Raw genomic sequence first — 20,646 nt, forward strand, 5'->3', positions numbered from 1 at the left:
TCATGAGCTGGGGTCTCTGTATTGGCCCCCTCTGCTTAGACCTCAGAGCCTGTTCCTTATTTTCAGTGTGATGGACATAGTCTGTGTTTATAAAGAATAACTCAAAAAAGTATTCTTCAGAAAGTAGCTGCTGTATTTTTAGTAGGTAACGATGGAAGTGTCGTCATCCCAGCTTAGAGTATCTCTTGTATTTTCCATTTCATGTTGTTCTTTTTTCAACCTCATTTATTCATGCCATTAATTAGACAAATGATAAATATATGTAATTTTAAGTAGATACATGTCTGAGGAATGTAAAGTGAAATGTTACTTTGGTTATCTGTCATCAGAAATAACCAACTTATATTTGTTGCCGTATTATAATTGTAATATTTTTCCAACTCTTAGAAAGGTGGAAAATGAGGACATGAATAAAGATCAGATCTTGCTGGAAAAGGAAGCTGAGGTAAGTAGAAAAGTATTACTTTTAAATCTAAAGCTGTGTAGTTTATATCAAGAATACTATTTATAATTAGCTTATTATAGCTTCCCTTATTTTTAAGAAGGAATATATTTCATGTAGCTAATGTACTTCATATACCCATCTATCCTATCTAATAATAGACAAACATGGCAATTAACCGTACCTCCGACATGCTTCCCATTGGCTAATCAAGGTGATATGCAAATTAACTGCCAACCAAGATGGCGGCTGGCAGCCAGGCAGCTGAAGCGAACAGGAGGCTTGGGTGCTCCAGTGATGGAGGAAGCCAAGGTTCCCCGCCTGCCGCTGCTGGGCTCTGAGCTGCACTCTAAGAAACAATGTTGCAATTATAGAAGCTAAACAAACCCCAGAAACCTGCTTTCAGCCAGCTAGGCCTCAGAGCTGGAGCTGCAACAGTGTTTCAATTATAGAAGCCAAACAAACCCAGACACCTGCTTTCAGCAGCCGAGGTCTCAGAGCTGGAGCCGAGCCTCAGAGCTGAAGCCAGCTCTCAGTTCCAGTGACAGCCATAGAAGGTAAATAAATCCCAGAATAAAAAAAAAAAAAAGGAGAGGTTGGGAGCTACCATCACCCGCCAGCCTGAAAACGGCCCTCAGCCCCTCACCCAGACTGGCCAGGCACCCCAGTTGGGACTCCCACCCTGAAGGGGGTGTGACCAGCTGCAAACAGCCATCAGCCTGTCACCCAGGCTGGCCAGGCACCCAAGTGGGATCCCCACCCTGATCTGGAACACCCTTCAGGGCAAACCAGCCGGCCCCCATTCGTGCACCAGGCCTCTATCCTATATAGTAAAAGGGTAATATGCAAACTGATCCTAACAGCAGAAGGACTGGGAATGACTGGTTACTATGACACACACTGACCACCAGGGGGCAGACGCTGAATGCAGGAGCTGCCCTCTGGTGGTCAGGGTGCTCTCACATGGGAGGAGCTCTGCTCAGCCACAAGCCAGGCTGATGGCTGCCAGTACAGTGGGGGTGGTGGGAGCCTCTCCTGCCTCCTCAGCAGCACTAAGGATGTCTGACTGCAGTTTAGGCCTGCTCCCCACTGGCAAGTGGACATCCCCCAAGGGCTGCCAGGCTGCCAGATGGATGTCTGATTGCCATCTTAGGCCCAATCCCCCCAGGGAGCAGGCCTAAGCCAGCAGGTGGTCATCCCCTGAGGGGTCCCAGACTGCGAGAGGGCACAGGCTGGGCTGAGGGACCCCCTCCCCCCCCCCCCCCCCGCACAAATTTTTGTGCACCAGGCCTCTAGTATATAATAATATGCCTATTGTTTTACATGTATTATCTCATTTAATTTCCAATCACAATTTAGTGAAAAAACTTGGAACCAATGAGAATTTAGTAACATGACTGATTTTGTAATATGTTCATAAATCAGCTTTCCTATACATAGGTAATAACCAATTAGAAAATATAATGAGAAACTGCTATTCATAATCATTAACAAATTTACGGAGAAATATATAGGACTTACATGGGGAAAGAAACTAGAAAACTACTGACAATTTTCAAAATTTTAATAGAGACACAACTTTTTAGGTTGCTTAATACAAAGATCACAGTTTTCTCTAAATTTAATGCAATCCCAGCAGACTGGTGTGTGCTTATCAAGTTTTTACTTTGAGGGAAGAGGTTGATAACATAATTGTATTGTTTCTTTTGAAGGCTAAGCAGGGGAAACAGAGGACGCTGTAGGAAATAGACTAATGAGAAGAGGTTGGCTTTGGTGGCTACAGAGAAGTCAGAGAACAGTGGTCACCCTGAGAAGTTCATCCAGGTGTGGGAGGTTGATTCAGTACATGTCAGGAACTAGGTCAGAAGGATGGAAATGTGCTCTGAAAAAGCTGGCTTTGAGGTTTGTTGAATTGTGGGATCTAGACATACTCAGTAAGTAATCCCAGAACAGGGCAGCCTTTTGGAGACAAAAATAAGACTCACTTCTTTGGCCAAATAAATTCAATATAGAGCAAATATTTAAATGTTAAAAACATAACCAAGCCCTGGCCGGTGTGGCTCAATTGGTTGGGTGGCATCCTGCTCATGGGAAGGTTGCCTGTTCAGGGCACATGTCCAGGTTGTGGCTCCATTCCCCAGTGAGCATGAGGTGTGCATGAGGCAGCCAATCGATGTTTCACTCTCACATTAATGTTTCTTTCTCTCCCTCTTCCTTCCTCTCTAAAAAATCAATTAAAATATTTTTTAAATAACATAACTAAAAAGTTACCTGAAGAAAACTTAGGTAAATAATTTATAATCCTTGCAAACCTTGAGGTCTTTTAAACATGTAGAAACCACACTGGTAGAATGGATAGGGATAGCGGAGGATGCACATTCTCCACTGGGTAGCCCCAGTCTCTTTCCCACCTTTTAGGTTTAAAAAATCTCTCATTGTCTTTATTTTGTTTACTCATTTCTTTTTTATACTTGAATTGCCTGTTCTTACCATTTGCTCAGTTCTCTATTGAGTTGTTGCTCATTCTACTGGTTTGTTAAAGTTCTTCGTTAATTCTTTGTCTTGTTTTGGGTAAGCGTAGAAGTTAATATTAGGCCTCCCAGGACACCCATAAAGAATAAGGGCTAGCAGACCCTGCACACAGTGATGTGTCCCTGTCTTGTGCCCACAGCTCCGCCGCATGCAGGAGATGATCGCCAGGATGCAGGCACAGATGCAGCTGCAGATGCAGGGCGGAGACGGTGACGGCGCAGTTCACGGGCACCACGTGTGAGGTAGTGAGCCCAGGAGCAGCTTTGTTACTGACTCAGGCCGAACATAAGGGCAGGTGCCGCTGCCTCCTCAGGTTTTACTAACAGTTGACATTCGGAAGCTCTGTATTTAAAGGGAGAAGGTTGCTCCTAAAAAAGGAAGCTTCTCTTCCACTCATGTCTAGGAAAGATTTTTCATATTTTCCAAGCTTATAAATATGATTAACAATACAAGAAAAACTATATTAAAGTAACTTTTATTAGTTAGGGTTAGTAGTTAATTAAAGCTGGAAATATCTCTTCAAAGAGAATTTTAAGTGTTAAATAGCTTATGTAGACCAAAAACAAAGCTGGTAAAACAGGTGAATTATTCCTGGTGGGCAGGGTTACCCTGATAGAGATTGCTGACCTCCCTCTTCCTCACCACAGCTCTGCTCCAACCCATGGTAATAGTGATTCAGTAGGTGTCTGGCCTCCCTGCTTGAAGGAACTCCACAGACTGGGGACCCAGACTTGTGTGCTCTGGATATGTGGGCATTCAGAGCTGTTTAGTGGCTGTTGCATCACCTCAAGAGAAAGAAGGAAGCAGTCACATGGAGTTAGGTAGAGGCAATTCCTGTCCTCAGAAGAAAGATGACCGGCGCTGGACAAGAGTGTGAGCTGGCTCAGGTCTGAGGAGAAGCTGGACGGCAAGGACATCATCTGCACTGCACATTAGGGACCTCACTGTAGAAGCATGAGGGTGTTGATGAAAATCCCCTCAGGGTGTAATGACAGGAATGTCTTGAGCTTAGCTGACACATGGCATAATCGATGAGATAAAAGGCAAGGAGTCCTCCATGACAGACAGACTGGTGATAAAGGAAGAACCTAGAGCATAACCAGAGGCATTGGTCACCAAACAAAGCTCCTGCCCTCGTGTGTTTTATTGGGAAAGGTTTTAGTTATGAAATAGATTCACCAAAAAACACAAGTACAGTTGTCCAATATAAGTAGTTACTGTCCTGAGACCGACCATGTAACTCTACCTGGGTCAGAGTTGGTTGAAACCTTAGCACAGTCCCAGGGTATATGCTGAGTTCACACTTTGCCAATAAAGACATTGCTGCTATGCGAGCATTTAAGATTATTTGCCTGCAGTCATATAACTAGTGACATCAGAGGCTGATGCTGCATGTTGGCACCCACTGGCTACGTGAGGGTAAAGTGGAAAGAAGCAAGGACTCTGGAGGCTCTATTGAGGTGGAAGGGGGCAATAGATGTTTGCTGGGTTCCTCTGACCTTACTGCTGCTCTTTTTAAAACTTTAATTATGGAATTAGGGAAATTCAACTTTAGGTACATAAAATGGATTTGTATTTTTGTATACTTTTCAGTTTTGCAGTCCTAATTTCCTGGAGCCTCATAAGTTATATTTTGATTTTGCTAACTCTGTTGTTAACAGAAAAAGCATGCTATTAATGGTCAAAGCAGCAGGCATTGCATCCCTCCCATTTAAACATGTTGTTTTCTTTTTTTCAGAAAACGTTTTGCAAGATAAAGAAAGCATTCCAAATGAGAAATACAGCTCTGTGTTTTCAAGAAATTGTTGGAGAAGTGAGCATTCACACTTTACAGTGCCTGTGGCCCAAGAATTTAATTTTTTAAAAAATTGTTGATGTGTTCTTTTGTATGAAGTACTTTTAACATTTATATTCATTTCTAGAGGGTAGACTTTATATTTTGTGAGTGAACTTTGCATTTTCATTTTCTTCCACCTTAACTAACCACTAATGTTAGATTTCATTTCCAGGGACCAGTCGGCATGTATGTTAAAATCATTTGACTGGCCTAACCAACTAGTCATGGAGGAGCACTCTTGATTTGTTATTTACCCCAAATATTCTGAGTGATAGAGAGATGCATCTAATGACATAGAAGGTACCCGGCCATTTACTTAACCGTAGCACCATGTGGAGATTCTTCCCTGCCTTCCTTACTGTTTGATCACAACACCCAAGACCAGTTTTGCTGCTACAATACAATACCGTTAATTCACCTGCACATTCATCTGTTTACCAAATGAAAAATAATTATGTAATGAGATATATGCTTACACTTAAGTAGCTTTCTTTTAAAAACAGGCTTTTAGGGGTAAATTTTAGAAATTTCTACATTCTTATACTAGATCATTTTTTAAACCACTGGGCAGGGAGAACTTGTTACGGCCACTTTTTATAGTGTTTTCCACTAATACTCGTTATACTCTGCTATGGAAAAAGTCAGAGTATCCATGAGCTCCAGTTTTCATATTGCAACTAAGATTCTTATCAACACAGTGAAAGTCAATAAACTATTTTTACTCCACTAAGTCAACTTTTTAAAGAAAATTAGCAGTTGATCTGTTCAGAAACTGACCTTTTGTATTTTATACTGCACTTTAATATATTTCTGTAACTAAAGGTGTAGAAGATCTGCCTCAGGAGTGGAAATGGGTCCTTTGGTGGGTGCCAAACCCAGATTTGACTTTCCTTTAATTCTTTTTTGAATGGTTTTCAGAAGAGAGGCAAATCGCGTAGTTATTTGTGTGTGTGTGTGTGTGTGTGTGTGTGTGTGTGTGTGTGTGTACTGTGTTGCCTATTTTTAGCCATCGTCATTTCCTTCATTACTTGTAATACAAATTGCTCCATGTATCATGTAAGAATGAAAAACACTTCAAAACTACACCATGGGCCATTTGCAGGTACTGCCAGTCAAAGCCGCTCCTGGTGGGTTCTCTGTGCTCTGTGGCCTTGGCCCTTCCGTTCCCTCCTGGAATGTCTTCATCCTCCACTGTGGCACTCACACTCTGCACTCCCAGGGTGCTGATGCTCCAAGGCCTGCTTTTATTCAACATTTCTACTGAAGTTGAAAAAGAAAGTGACAGATGAAAGGAGACCTGAAGGAAGCAGGTGCTGGTTCACTATTTTCATTTTGCTATAACAGGAGGGGTTAAAATAGAGAAAATGCTTAATCTGAGAATGAGGAGGGCTTTTTGGTTTTGGTCAAAAAATAACAGGTCAAAATATGTTAGTTACAAAAGTGTACTACAGAAAATAATACGGTATTTTTGCTAACTTGGCCCCTCACTGTTAACTATTGTGAATGGTCAAAACCTTTAGGTTTAGGCATATTTTGCAAAGTTTTCAACAAGAAAAGGTGTTCCATAACTTGAGAGTACCATCAAGGCCAATTACTTGGGTTATTTTGGTACTTATTAACTGCTAATAAAAGCTGTTTAAAGGGAGGCAGGGGGACATTTGCAAGTGATCTGTGTAAGCTTGTGTGTGTTTGAGTAAAACTATTTGGGGCTGACTGCACCTAGTAATGGTTATGCGAGATGGGTGGACCTACACCTTTATACTTTTAAATCTTTTTTTTTCCCATTGCTCAAACTGAAATAGTTTTGCTACTAGATAACTGTTCTTTTACTAAGCCATACTCTTTACCTATAGAATTATTTTGAAAAAATTTTACACAGCCATTTTGTATCCATTGAAAGTAACCTTTCATCAATAAAGCACTATTTAGAGGTCAAAGTAGTACTCCTCATTATTGTTTCTTTCCCAGGGAAAGGTGTAAGGTCTTCTGGGAAAGGTTCAAAGCCCTTAAAATGTGTGTCTAAAGCAGGGGTGGGCAAACTTTTTGACTCGAGGGCCACAATGGGTTCTTAAACTGGACCGGAGGGCCGGAACAAAAGCATGGATGGAGTGTTTGTGTGAACTAATATAAATTCAAAGTAAACATCATTACATAAAAGAGTACGGTCTTTTTTTTTTTTTTTTTTTTTTTTTTAGTTTTATTCATTTCAAACAGGCCAGATCTGGCCCGCGGGCCGTAGTTTGCCCACGGCTGGTAAAGTCAGGTAAATTACTTGCATTGATAGCATAAGCAGTCAGCAATTTTGTATTGGCAATCCAATCCCAAAGAAAAGCCATAAAGACTGGAAAAGGAATTATTTACAGATGATCTGATCTCCTACATAAAGTGAAAGAATGTCTGATAAAACAGCACTAGTAAGAGTTCAATGATGTCTACTCACTAATAAATTTTACTTAGGACTCTGGCCAGGTAGCTATTTCAGTTTGTTAGAGCATCCTCCTGATGCACCAAGGTTGCAGGCTCAATCCTCGGTCAGGGTACATACAAAAATCAACCAATGAATGTATCAATAGTAGGCAAGCAAATCGATGTTTCTCTAAAGTCAGTATTTTACAAAAATTTTTAGTGATAAAAATCTCATTCACTGTGGCAGCAGCTACTAAATACCTGGAAGTACAATGAATGACAATAGAAACCGTATCCTGAACATTTCTAAGATCAGTAGGAAAGTTCCTTTACACTTTACCTGGACTGTAAGGCTGATCTAGAGGTCTGGACAGCACTCGCTATCCCGCTCTCTAGTTCCTTCTCTGTCCCCTATGGTAGCCAGCATGCAAGCTGCAGCCTCCACAGGGTCACCCGCCCTCTAACCAGACTCCAGTTTGCAGTCCCCCATGGCGCTATGCACCTGTTGTGCGGGTGGGGTTAGTGGGGGCTTTGCGTCACCCTAGGGGCAGTGAGTGCAGCCGCTGGGGGTACTGACGTGGGGGCTGGCGGTGGTGTCACTGGGGGCCGTTAGGAGGGAAGTCCCAGAGGGAGCGGTGGAGGGCTTGGAGGGTCAGAAGGAGGGAGGGTCTCTGCCGTGCCTGGAACCTGAGCCTCCCCTATCGGGAGCGACACTTACTCCCATCTCGGCTTTCGGAAACGAGGTATCAGGCATGGCTCAGGAGTCGGGAGCACTGTAGAAGTCGCCTGGAGGATGACCCCAGTCGGTTTTGGAGTAATCCCCTCTACAGCCTTAGCGGATAAAGCCGCGGTGCCAGCACCACACCCATCTCGGAGGCCACTTTGGGCGTGGCCCTGAAGTTCATTCACCGAGCCTCTGGAGGAGAAGGAGTTTGTGCTCCTGCGAGCCGGGAGGGGGCGGTGATGTCACATTTCCATGCTTGGGTCGGGGTCGGGAAGCAGGAGTGGTCCTCAAAGGCTGAAAGGCCGCGGTTCTCCGCCAAGAGGAATGCATCTTCGCCGCATCACATCCTCCTGTTGCACTCGGTGCCCTTAGTCTATATGGTCTCGGTAGCCCCAGGAGAGCAAAGGGTGGAATTTAAGAAGGACGGCTCCGCCGGTAGCGGAGGGAGCCTCAGGGAGGGGCTAACCGCGCCGGGCCCTCAGAGGTGAAGCCCCGCCCAGGCCCAAGTCCAGGCCACGCCCAGGACAGAGTACGGGACCCGCCCAGCGAGTCCGAGGCCCCGCTCCCTAGTCGAAGCCACGCCCAGGACAGAGTCCAGCTTAGAGAGCCGAGTTTCTGATGATTTGCATTAGAATCCACAGGAGCCCCTCCGCCTCCCCGCCCACTCCAGGTCCGTTCACCAATCAGAATTCAATGCCGCGCCTAGACAAGCCAATCGGAGGCGTGTCCGCGGGGGAGGGGGTGGGGCTCCGGGCTGGGGCGGGGGCGCGGCGCGGCCCGCGGGCAGTCGGGAGCGGGCGGAGCCGGCGGAGGACCGGAGGCCGCTGCTGGAGACTGCACGGGCTCTCTGGCGGGTGAGGACTCGGGGCTGCAAGGACGCGGGGGCGGGCGGCGGAAGCCGAAGGCCGAGTGTCTGGGCAGGGCGTGCGTATGTACCGCGGCGTTTCGGGCGCCTCAGACAGCGGTCCACCGGAGGAGTCCACTCCCGCGCTCGCGAGGCCTTCTAGGATGGCGGGCCCCGTGAGAAGAGGGCCATGTGTGGGGAGCCCACCGCCTGAGGCCTGTGGTGCCCCGGAAGGGCCCCGCGTGGAGCCCGTGGGTGGGCGGGGCGGAGAGTGTCCCGTGGTGTGACGGTAGTGCCCCGCGTGGAGGCCCCGGGAGCGGGTGGGACGGAGAGTGCCCCGCGCGGAGGCCCAGATGTGCGCGGTGGAGGCCTGCGCAGAGCCACAGGTGGCAGCTCCCCCTGGTTGACGTGGACCAGGCCCTTCTTGGCCTTTCCTCATATTGTATCTTAAAGGTAGGAATTCGGCGTTAGGTGTTAAAGTTTTTACTCCACTAAGGTCTGGAAATACTGTCCTCCTAAGGCAGTGGGGCGCTTTCTAAAGGAAAACCATGAAGGGTAGGACCAGGATATGGTCCAGTCCATCACACAAACATCTTTTTCACTGACCCTGGTCCTAGTCAGAAATGGCTGTGAAAAAAACAAAACAGGCATGTTGATAGGAATAACGTCAGTACGTTATGTAAAGAAAAAATGGGAAGACTTAAGACCCAGGGCTAAATCTTTAGAGGGTGGTTTTTCTTTCTACCTTCATTTTGTTTGTTTCCATGAGGTAGCTTTGGCTGGACCACTATGGAAATGTTTGATAACCATCAGGTGGCCCTAGGTTAGAGTGTAGACTGTGTTGCAACAGAGGACACAGATTTTCCCGATGCCAGCGAGGTGGGAGAAGACATTTGAGGTAGCACCGTGGAGTGGCCTTTACCTGTAGACCAAATATAATTTTAAATTTCTGTATCTGGTATTTTTTGAAAAGTTTTTCTGAGTTCCTGGACACCGGAAGACATAATTCTGTGTTGAGTTGTGAATCGTGTCATGCTGGTGGTTCTGTTTGGTTCTTTCAAATCTGCAGAGATGTGGCCAGTTTGCATGGCACCGTTTTAAAGGAGAGGCACTGGAGTAATTGGTATGGGCCCCTCCCCATTTACTGCACATTCATGGCCCAGGTGGCTGAACTGCACAAGTTTGGGCTCATTTACACACATGAACATCTTTTCATCATGGACTTCCAAGTTCTTTCTTTACTAATTCCTTTCCCAAAGAAGTTTATATGGCATTAATTCATTGCTGCCTCAACAAGGTTCCTTGTTGATAAAACGGGGTTAAAATTTACCTCAGATGGTTGTTGTGAGGACTAATAGGATAGCTGCTAGCAAGATGCCTGGTACGCAGTCAGTGCTTAATAAATGTTAGCCATTCTGTTCTCAGGTGAAAGATTAGTCTGAGTAGACAGTAGACAGTGAGAAGTGGACAGGATTTAAGCAGTTATTCTGCATGGAGGGAAGGATATACACTGGATTGACAAAGCAAAGACGGATGCAGGAATAATTCTATGCAAGTTCTTTAAACCCATATAGCCACAAGGAATTCTGTCCTTCTTCTTAAACACTCCCACCATAGTCACATCAACACCTCTATACTTCATATACAACAGTTCCCCAAAAATCCCCGTGATGTCGTAGCCGTCACAACATCATAGTGCAACACATTATGTGTTTGTGGTGATGCTAGTGTAAAAAACCCTGCTGATACTTATAAAAGTACAGCACATGCTGCTTCCCCTTTCAGGTTTGTTTGCATTTTTCCTTCACCCGCTTTCTTATCAGCTTACCAATGGGTCATGAGCTTCCTGCACACAGCATAGTGTTAGGTATGCAGGAAAACCGCAGTCACTCCAGGTTTTACCTTGGCAGCAGACTAAAAAAGGTGAGGGTTCCATAAAACTTAATATGAAAAAATCCCAGTGTTTGGTGAGTTTCTGGGGAGCAGTTACATTGGTGGTGACTCTGTAAATCTAATCTTTTTGGAGAGCAACTGGCAGTATGTGATAAAGACTGTGATTTTGGAATTCCAGTTTTTAAAACAAATTCCAATATGCATGCAATAGCACTCCACAGCCAATAAGCATGTTCTGGCAACCCCATTCTTGTCCTTCCCTCCCAAAAAAATTGAAATGTGTTCAAAAACATGGCTTAACCCAAAAGGCAAAACTGTGTACACAGCATTTATATTGTAAAACTATGTGAGGACGTGGACAAGGATCAGAAGTGAAATTAGAATGATATAAGTAGTTTTATTTAGAGTCATAGGATTGGTTTACCCCTAAACTGGTATTTGGTTTATAGCCATTTTAAAATTCAAATGCAAAATGTTACTATAATTTTGTAGGATGCAGTGATGACTCTTTCTTCAGCCCATCTCTCCCAGCTTATTCTCCTCATTGTTTCCCAGCTATAGACCTCAAATAGGTGTGAAATTGTATCCAGACCTCTTAGGTTGGGCCATGACACCCTCACTGTCCAGCCCGCCATGGGCATCCTTGGGGCCCCAGCCACACACAGCCTTCCATTCTTACCCAGCAGTCCCATGCCTGTGCACACTGCTCTTTGTCCAGCTGGTCTCCTGTCACCTGCAAGACCCAACTCCAACTTCAGGCCTGGGAAGCCTCTCTGGGTCAGGCTAGCAGCACTCTCTTCCTTGATGTTACCTCGTACTTTCTGCTCTCTGGTACTACAGTGGGGAAGTGCTCTTGGCCACTTACATGGTTGTCTCCCCTTCTAGATCTTTGTGTCCCTGTGCTAGTCACCTGGGTCCTTCAAAGCAGAGAGGAGACAGTACACCATGGAATTGGGGTTGGGTCACTTGCAGAGCTGAGTGACCACGAGCAAGTCACTAACCCTTCTGCACCTTGGTCTGTAAATGGGATCCTGAGTATCAAATGCGATGACATGGAGGAGGGTGTGGCATGGGCTCCTAGCAATGGCGGTCACTCGGGATGCGGTGGCTCTTGGAATATGCACCAGGACCTTCTTTAAGCCTGATGCAGGTGCTGTCTTCTTATTGAGGCCTTCCCCCTCCCTCTCCACCTGTCACATCCCATCTGCTGTCCTTACTTGACATTCTCCGTGGACTTACCACCATTTAGCACACTCTCCTCTTTATAGTCTTCCACTATAATGGAAGGGATTTTCTCTCTCTTGTAAAGTCCCGTGTCCTTAAGTACTTAGACTTGCTTGCTTGGGTGCTCAATAAAATTAATTAGATTTCATTTGGGGCAAGGGCAGATGCCAAATTTCATGGGGCCTGAAACTTTACACAGTTGGGCGAAGGAGGGCCTCTTTAAGATAAGAATACAACGTTACAAATAATTAATTTTGAAAGTGAATAATTATTAAGAATTTTAAAAAAACAAGTAAGTTACAGATTTGAAGAATCTGACCAGGAACACAAATCACTAAATCCCAGAAAATTGCACATTTGTTAATTACCTGATTCATGCTGTAATACTTTTTCTTTGACTGTGTACTTTTAATTGCCTCTTCATATGACAGAATGGAAAGGATTTAGTGATTCCTCTAGCATAGTTGATAAAAAAACTTTATTATTGGTAAATACAGAAAACATGATTTCACATATAGACATATTTGCTGTTTCTAGTACAGCTACAGCTGTGTGTCTTGGGAAAGTATGAGTTCTTTTAAATTCTGTTTTGCACAATTCCATTCAAAAAAGTAGAAAAATCTATGGTACATTTATAATTATATTACTACATTATCAATTTTTCTGACAGGAGCGCCACAGGTTTTCAAGCCTTGTTTCTGCCCACACACCTCCCGTGCTAGTCCCGTGCTGCAGCCCCCACCTGGCCCTTTGTCTTAGCCCCTGGTGAGCAGGCACAGTGCTATAATAGTATTCCTGGAAGCCACACCTGCACTGAGATGGCTGGTCATAACCTAAGTATACACAGAAGTAACAGCAAACAACATATTAATGAACCTATTAAACCTAAAATAAATGTTTCCAACTCATTGCGCCCTTAGCTGGATCTAAGATGCCCCTTCTAAGCAACCTGATATAAAGGGAAAGGGAGAGAGTGCAAAGAGGCAGCAGTCTTAGTCCATTGCAATTAGAATATTTTTTGCAAATTTTACAAAAGGCTCTAATGATAGGCACAGTTCGCATAGGACCTTGGGAGGGGCCAAAAATCCGAGGCAGAATAGCTGCTTTTGCAGGGGTAGTTTCTGGTCCTTTGCTTGATGCCAGATGATGATACAGTAGAGCTCTTGGGGGCGAGGGAGTTCTGAGCATCCTCCAGCCGCCAGTGAGAATGTGTTTGGGAAGGAGGAAGCACACTAGGCAATTTCACAGACTGTTTAAATGGCTCGGCTTCATTAATGCTTGTCTCCTTCACGATTCAAACCCCAGTGGTATTGGTGGTAGTTAACCAGGTGAATGTTGGGGGAACAAGTCTCTACAGCCATGGCCGCATAACAACCTTTTGTCCAATAAGGGACTTCATATACAACAGTTCCCCAAAAATCCCCGTGATGTCGTAGCCGTCACAACATCATAGTGCAACACATTACATGTTTGTGGTGATGCTAGTGTAAAAAACCCTGCTGATACGTATAAAAGTACAGCACATGCAATTATGTACAGTACATAATACTTGAAAATGGTAATAAATGGTCATGTTACAGGTTTATGTATTTACTGTATTCTTTTTATCATTATTTTAGAGCAGGGGTGGGGAAATGTTTTTCTCAAAGGCCATTTGTATATTTATAACATCACTCGCAGGCCATACGAAATTGTCAGCTTAAAAATTAGCCTGCTGCCCCGCCCAGTGGCTCAGTGGTTGAGTGTTGACCTATGAACCAGGAGGTCAATTCCCAGTTAGGGCGCATATCCCTGTTGCAGGCTCAATCCCCAGTAGGGGGCATGAGGAAGGCAGCCGATCAATGATTCTCTGCCATCATTGATGCCTCTCCCTCCCTCTCCTTTCTTCTCTGAAATCAATAAAAGTAAGTTAGCCTACTATATCTGGTCAAACAAATAATTAACTCACCCCTAGTACTTTGGCAGGGCCAGACCAAATGATTTTGCCGACTTTATGTGGCCCACGGGCTGGACATTCCCCATCCCTGTTTTAGAGTGTACTCTTCCTACTTATAAAAAAATGTTTTCTATAAAACAGCAGCTGTGTTAGACCGGCCGCAGCCTCATACATCTGTGTTTACTGTCTCTTGATAGCATCATTTTCTCTTGTGCTTGATTTAATCCCATGGTGTTTTGCCCAGTAACATGCTGTCCAGGCTAGTAGACTGGGAACAATAGGTGGTCCCATATATGTTTGTGTAAGTGCTTCTATGATTTTTGCACAACCAAATTACCTAATGATGCATGTCTTAGACTGTATCCCAGTCATTAACAGCCCATGACTGTATCTGAACAAGATAGCTATTCCGGGTGTTTGAAAATATTAATTTTTATTTAAGTGAACTGATTTATTTAAATTTTTAATGGATTTTAGAGGAGGGGAGTGAAAGAACAAGAAGCATCAGTGTGAGAGAGGAACATCGACTGGTTGCCTTCCATATGCACCCCGACTGGGGTCAAACTTACAACCTGGGTATGTGTCCTAACCGAGAATTGAACCTGCCACCTTTCAGTGTAGGGAACAAGGCTCCAACCGAGCCACACCAACCAGGGTTAAATGAACTATTTTAGAAGAGTGAGCACAACTAGAGGAAAGATGGAATAGTCCTTCCTGCTTTCTCTTGGCAGGTGAAAATACTATAAGTAACCCTGTCAGTGAAGACTTCTAAAGCAAGTTGTAATTTAACAGTAGTCTGCAGAAAAGCCATCTGATTTCAATAGTAATGGCAATTTGAAAAGTACAGATTATTGGAAGAAAGAAAATAGAAATCAACTCTCTTGCCTTGCCCAGAGATAACCACTGTAGACCTGGTTTAGTGTGTATGGATATCAAGGACTGGTTCCAAGAAGGCAGAATGTGTACACTCCACGCTGACTCTCCCACTGACTGTAAGCCTGGACAGCTGCATGGAGCTATTTGGGAACTCTGACAAGTAACAGGCGGATTGGGGAAAAAGGACAGAGTTTAAAGTACACTGCACCAACAGGGAGGCTCCTGTTTTTTCCCCAGCATCCCCAGCCTTGTCTTCAGACATCTGAAACCCAGAGATGGGCACAGGTGGGAGCAAGGAGAGCTGCAGGAGAAGAGAGAGGGTGAGGAAAGCCACACTTGTCCTCTCCCTCCTTGTCTTCCACTCAGACCTGTGGCAGCAGGAGCCTACAGACACTTGAATCTCTAAGGGAGTGGGGGAACCCTGTTGCTTTGTCTCCCTCACCTCCTGCAGCTTGGTCCCAGACATGGGTTGGTCACAGGAAATGACTAAAGCCCCAGGTTTCTGGCTGGAGGACTGAGGAGAGCCCCAGGCAACTGGAAAGTACACAAGGGAGATTGTGAAGAGGGGGGAGCTCAGAAAAGTGACCCAAGTGGTTTATGAACTTTGGGGCTCAACACTGAGCTGTGCGGGCATGATTCTGACCCTGAGCAACTTGCCAGAGACTTTGGCAACTCAAATAATGGAAACAATGCTGGCCATTGGGTTGCGGTACATGGGAGGATAGAGCCTCTACAGATGAGCTGAAGCCATCCACAGCCTGGAGATGGCTGGTCGGGACTTGCAGCCTGCACCCAGCCAGGCCAGTGCCTGCCAAAGCAAAAGTACCAGCATTCTGCATGGGATTGAAACAAAACCCAAGGTCTCATAACACATTTTTTTAAATGTCCAGGATACAATTCAAAATTACCCAGTGTATGCAGAACCAGGAAAATGCCACCTCACAAGAGAAAAGTCAGACAAAAGCTGAAATGCTGCAGGTGTTGGAATCACCTGATGAAGACTTGGAGTAGGCAAAAATTGGGCCTTCATGACCTTCATCCACTAGTATCACTTCTGGGGACATGTTATGTTATGCTGCAAAAGCTCTTTACAGATGTAATTTAGGGTCCCAATCAGCTAATCTTAAAGGAGAGGTGTCCTGGATCATCCAGCAGGGCCTCATCTATTTCCATAAGTCTTTAAAACCAGAGCTCATTCCCCAGCTGCAGCAGAAGGGACGTGGATGCCTGAGAAGGATTCAGCATGCTGCCTCTGAAGATGGAGGGAGCCATGGGGTGCAGGCAGCTCCAGAAGCATGGACTAGGGACCTCAGTCCTGTATCCAAGCAGAACTGAACGAGCCCAGAAGTACCTTCTTCCCAGAGCAGCCACATAAAACCCTAAGCCAGTTGACACCCTGACTTAGACCTTACGGGACCCTAGGCAGAGAACTCTGCTGGTCCATACACATCCAGACTGCCAACCCACAGAAACTGAGATAATAAAAGGCTGTTATTTTAAGAAGCTAAGTTTGTGGTAAGCTGTTATGGTTTCAATAAAAAAACTAAAACACACTTTAAAGCAGCTATTATTGAAATGTTCCAAGAAGTAAGGGTACTTTTGAAACAAGTGGAAAGATAGAAAGTTTTAGCCAAAAAAAAAAAAGATATAAAGAAAAACAAGTCGGAATTTTAGAACTGAAAAATACAATAACTGAAATAAAATGGAGGTGACAAAGGAAACAGTGAATTTATAATGCATGGTGTAGTTTTTTAAGTCAAAAAATTTTTTTTTAATCTTGAAGAATTTGCCTTATGTTACCTTGGCCTGGGAGGGCCTGAGCCAGCATTTCATTGTGTAGGAACCTCACACACTCCCTATCAGCTGTGCACTATTCCAGGGGATCCTTAGATCCTTATATACATTGAAACTTGTTGCTAGACCTGTTTGTTTTTAACTTATGGAAGATTCCAAACATTCACAAAAGTAGGGATAATATATCAAACCCAGCTTCCATAGTCAACATATGGGCAAGTAGATTGGGGTTTTTTTGTTTGTTTGTTTCATCTACAGTCCCCTCCATCTTACTATATTAAAGTAAATCCTAGACATTATTCCATTTTATCCTTTATATATACACAATACCATTAAGAAAATTAACAGTACTTTATAATATATAATATCTAGTTACTATTCACAGTTCCCTGATTGTTCCATAAATACTTGATTCAGGATTCAAATAAGGTCCACATCTGACAGGTAACATCCTATATAATAAAAGCGTAGTATGCAAATTGTTCCCTCAACCAGAGTTCTTCCAGGAGTTCGACTAGGGGGCAGGCTGGCCTGGGGAAGGGAGGGAGACCCCGGCCAGCAGCGGCAGCAGCAGACAGCAGCAGGCAGCTGAGGGAAGGGAAGGGAGTACCTGGCCAACAGCTGCTAGGGACCCTACCAGTGTACGAATTTCATGCACTGGGCCTCTAGTCTTTTAATAGTTTCCTCTCTCCCCACTTTCTTTGCCATTTATTGAAGAAATGAGGTCACTTTTTTATGGAATATGCCACATTCTGGTTTCACTTGTAGTCTTTTAATGATTAGGATACATTTTATTAGTGATATATAACGAAGTTACTAAGTTTTAAAGTTACTTGAACTAATTCTCTTTGTAGTTTAGTCACTGTTTTAGTGTACAATGAGGATCATCTGTCTCATTTTGTTTGAAATTTTAGCGCTTGCTTTTCTAAAACACTGATTTAATTTTGCTTTCTAATCATATAAGAACATTTACAAGGTTCCCAAGTCAACATGACTAAACATAGTATATTAGAAGTGGCTTCCAGGATGTCTTCCCAACGCTCCCCCCTCCCCAGTCCGATGCCTACCTGTCTCATTAGTTTCTGCTTTATCCTTCAGTCTTTTTAATATAAGCAAATGCTTGTGTTTATATTCCTACTCCTCTAACAGAAGTTAGTGCGCCAGACACCTGCTTTCACATCAAAGCAGTGTACTGGTATAGACATCTTTCTGACTTTGTGAAGATTTTGATGGTGAATTGGGCAACTTCATATAAAAAAAAATGTTGAAAATCAGTCAGCTATCCAAATTCATTTCAGCTCTTAAAACTTTATTGTTCACACCCTGGCTAGGTACTTGGTTGGTTAGAGCACCATACCTATACTCCAAGGTTGCGAGTACAGTCCAGGGTCAAGCAATGAATGCATAAATAAGTGGAACAACAAATCAATGTATTCTCTCTCCTCCCCCCTCCTCTCTCTCTAAAATCAATAAATAAAAACAATTTTTAAACTTTATTTTTCAGCTAATAGAATTTTGTTTCATGTAAAGTCAGAATACCTGATGGTAGAAGGTCAAAATTACTGACATCTATTTAGTGTTCAGGCAGTTCTTTTAAAAACCTAGGGAGTAAAAGAATTGTAAGGTTTGAAAATATTGGTTATCTAAAGTCATAAGAGTGGGGCTGGGTGTGGTGAAATAACCACTCATCCATGGCTGAGTTAGACTTAGATCCCAGGTGCACTGCCTCCAGACTTCCACCCCCTGCCCCCAGGCTACTGCTATGTCCTTCCTTCCTCATTTCCCATGAGTGCCTGAGTGTCCACATGATTATTTGGCCTCTTTTATCACAGCCTGGGGACACCTTTCTGTTTTCATGAGCTGCCCTTCAACACCAGAGGTTTTTGAGGTTGGCGACTGTGACTGCCCTTCCTGGTACTTGAGGGACAGCATTGCCCAGGATGCAGGTTCTTGTCAGTCCTTGGGCTTCACATATGTGACATCGATCCTGAAGCACCTGTTGGAGCAAGTGTACAGGTGAGTTCCGAAGTGCCCTTCTCCCCAGCTTTTCAGCACCAGACGTGTTTTCTATGGCTTTCAACAGATGGGCTGTATCCTGGGGAGGGGGTGTTGTGAAGCTGGCCCTGTTCCCTGGGTGGGATGCCCACCCGCCCTCCACTGGCCAGCCGTTTGTTCCTTGTCAGCTCTCTGAAGCCTTGCCTGGCAATGCAGGTTCTGACGGTTTTCCTCCAGGTCCTTACATTGATTGGATTACTCAGTTGTTTATTCTAAAACCGATCAGCCATGCTTACTAGAAAGGGAATAAAAAGGGTCCATCTCTTGCTGCATTGTGTTAAAGAGGTAATGCAATCCAAGGCTGAGAACCAGGTGACAATTCCATTTAAATGCCACCAGCACCAAAAGTTCATTCCCAACACTGCAGTGGGGTTTAGGATATTAGAACGTGCAGGGGAATGAGTGCCATCTTCTGCGTCCTTCGTTGGTCACTGTAGAAGTACAGCAAGTCCTCACTTAGTCATCGACAGGTTCTTGGAAACTGTGACATTAAGAGAAACAACCTAAAGTAAGCCAGTTTTACCAGCAGCTAATGATGTGAATCAGAGCTAAGTTCCTACCACATATTTCTGGTCACAAAAACATCACCAAACTTCTAAATAAAGACCCCAAACACTTCTAATATTAAACATTGAAATAAACATCAGCTACACATACATTTGAGAAACATTAATAGTAAAAACAAGTAAGGTAACAATTTTCTAACCTGCTGGTTTCAGTTCAGGGTCATGGATGGCTGGAGCCTCTCCCAGCAGCTCAGGGCGCAAGGTGGGGGCGCCCCACCCCCACCCCCACACCCACCGGTGCCCTTCCATCTTAGGGCCACCCATGCGCACAAAGATAGGAACACTGTACCTGTACATAGGGCATTCCCCTCACGTGACATCCTTGGGATTTGGGAGGAGCCCAGAGTCCCTGGAGGAAACTCATATGGACATGGGAGACCGTGCACACTCCACACAGACAGTGGTCCCACCAGGAATGGACTTTTTTTCCTCATCGGTGTTGTAAGGAAATGACATTGAACAGAATGACGTTATTCGAGAACCTGTTGTGTGTTTTTTGGTCCTCCAAAAAGAAACAACCAAAAATATTTCATGGAAGGTAGATTTTTTTTTGCACAGAGAAATTTGAGCAAGCTTCCTTAGTGTGATTACGGGCTGCTGTGTCTGGGGAGCTGTGAGCTGGTTTTCCAGCAGAGACCGGGAACATGGTGGCCAAATCCAGGCTGGGCTTGAGTCCTGACTCTGTCACTTCTGAGTTATGTGTTCTGTGGCAGACTTTTGTTTTTACTAGACTTTTTTCTTTTTTTCTTTTCTTTTTTTTTTTTTTAGAGCAGTTTTTAGTTCACAGCTAAACTGAGTGAAGTTATAGAGAATTCCCATATGACCCCTGCCCCAACTCTGGCATAGCCTCCCTGGATATCAACATCCTCCCTCCCCAGGCAACATTTGTTACAAACCTGCATTGACACAACGTTAGTCAAAGCCTTGGCAGTCTTTTGAACCAAATTCTTCCAACTTTAAGGTGGAATATGTCTCAAGGTGGTTTTTTAAGTTTTTTGTTAAATGAGTATGTACACATAGGAGCTGAGTTTGTCGTAGGTAGCACTAAATGTCAGTAGTGGAAACTATACAACGACCAGCAGTATTTTTAGAAATGAAGACCACGAAGCGTTTCAGTCTGGTGCAAGGAAGATGGGAAAATGGGCTGCAGTCCCTCGGAGGTCACTTCTCTTGGGATTTCTGGAAAGGTTCTCTGGCAGCAGCAGAGACGTGAGCAGGGGCTGCAGAACACTGGGTGTGTCAGGGACTGGGAGTGACCTTGCTGTGTTTATTTCTAGTCTGGCTTGCATATTCTTGCCTTTGTAATGTTGGTTTATAAGCACACAGAACAGAACAAAGTAACTTCTGTAGGTCATAATTTGTAAAAACGGCTCAATGCAGACATCTTTCCCGGAGTCAGGCTGGAGGAAGTCATCGGGCTGTAGAAAGTGACTTGGGTGATCAGCCTCACTTTCTACAGGAAGTATCCAGTTATGCTGCTTGTTCTGAAATAGATGGATAGCCTTTGAGAACAGGGT

General features: G+C 44.3%; 2 protein-coding genes across 6 annotated transcripts in view; both read left to right on the forward strand.

Annotated features, from left to right (window-relative positions):
- The window catches only part of SEPTIN2 (septin 2), a 28,772-nt gene extending 23,226 nt beyond the window's left edge, over nucleotides 1–5,546 (forward strand). Inside the window, exons 9-11 of the mRNA XM_059703866.1 lie at nucleotides 388–445; nucleotides 3,114–3,216; nucleotides 4,713–5,546. Of these exons, the coding sequence (XP_059559849.1) occupies nucleotides 388–445; nucleotides 3,114–3,215 (160 nt within the window). The 3' untranslated portion in view covers nucleotide 3,216; nucleotides 4,713–5,546. The remainder of the gene's footprint in view (nucleotides 1–387; nucleotides 446–3,113; nucleotides 3,217–4,712) is intronic.
- A 3,144-nt stretch (nucleotides 5,547–8,690) lies between these two features.
- Nucleotides 8,691–20,646, forward strand: part of FARP2 (FERM, ARH/RhoGEF and pleckstrin domain protein 2) — a 100,684-nt gene continuing 88,728 nt past the window's right edge. For 4 of the 5 annotated variants that reach the window (XM_059703868.1, XM_059703870.1, XM_059703871.1 and 1 more), the window contains exons 1-2: nucleotides 8,708–8,795; nucleotides 18,341–18,524. The gene's annotated coding sequence lies outside the window, so the exon portion shown is untranslated. Of the gene's footprint in view, nucleotides 8,796–18,340; nucleotides 18,525–20,646 lie in introns of all 5 variants that reach the window. The other variant, XM_059703869.1, reaches the window with a different exon arrangement.

Source organism: Myotis daubentonii, chromosome 7 (assembly GCF_963259705.1).
Source record: "Myotis daubentonii chromosome 7, mMyoDau2.1, whole genome shotgun sequence".
Classification (NCBI taxonomy): Eukaryota; Metazoa; Chordata; class Mammalia; order Chiroptera; family Vespertilionidae; genus Myotis; species Myotis daubentonii.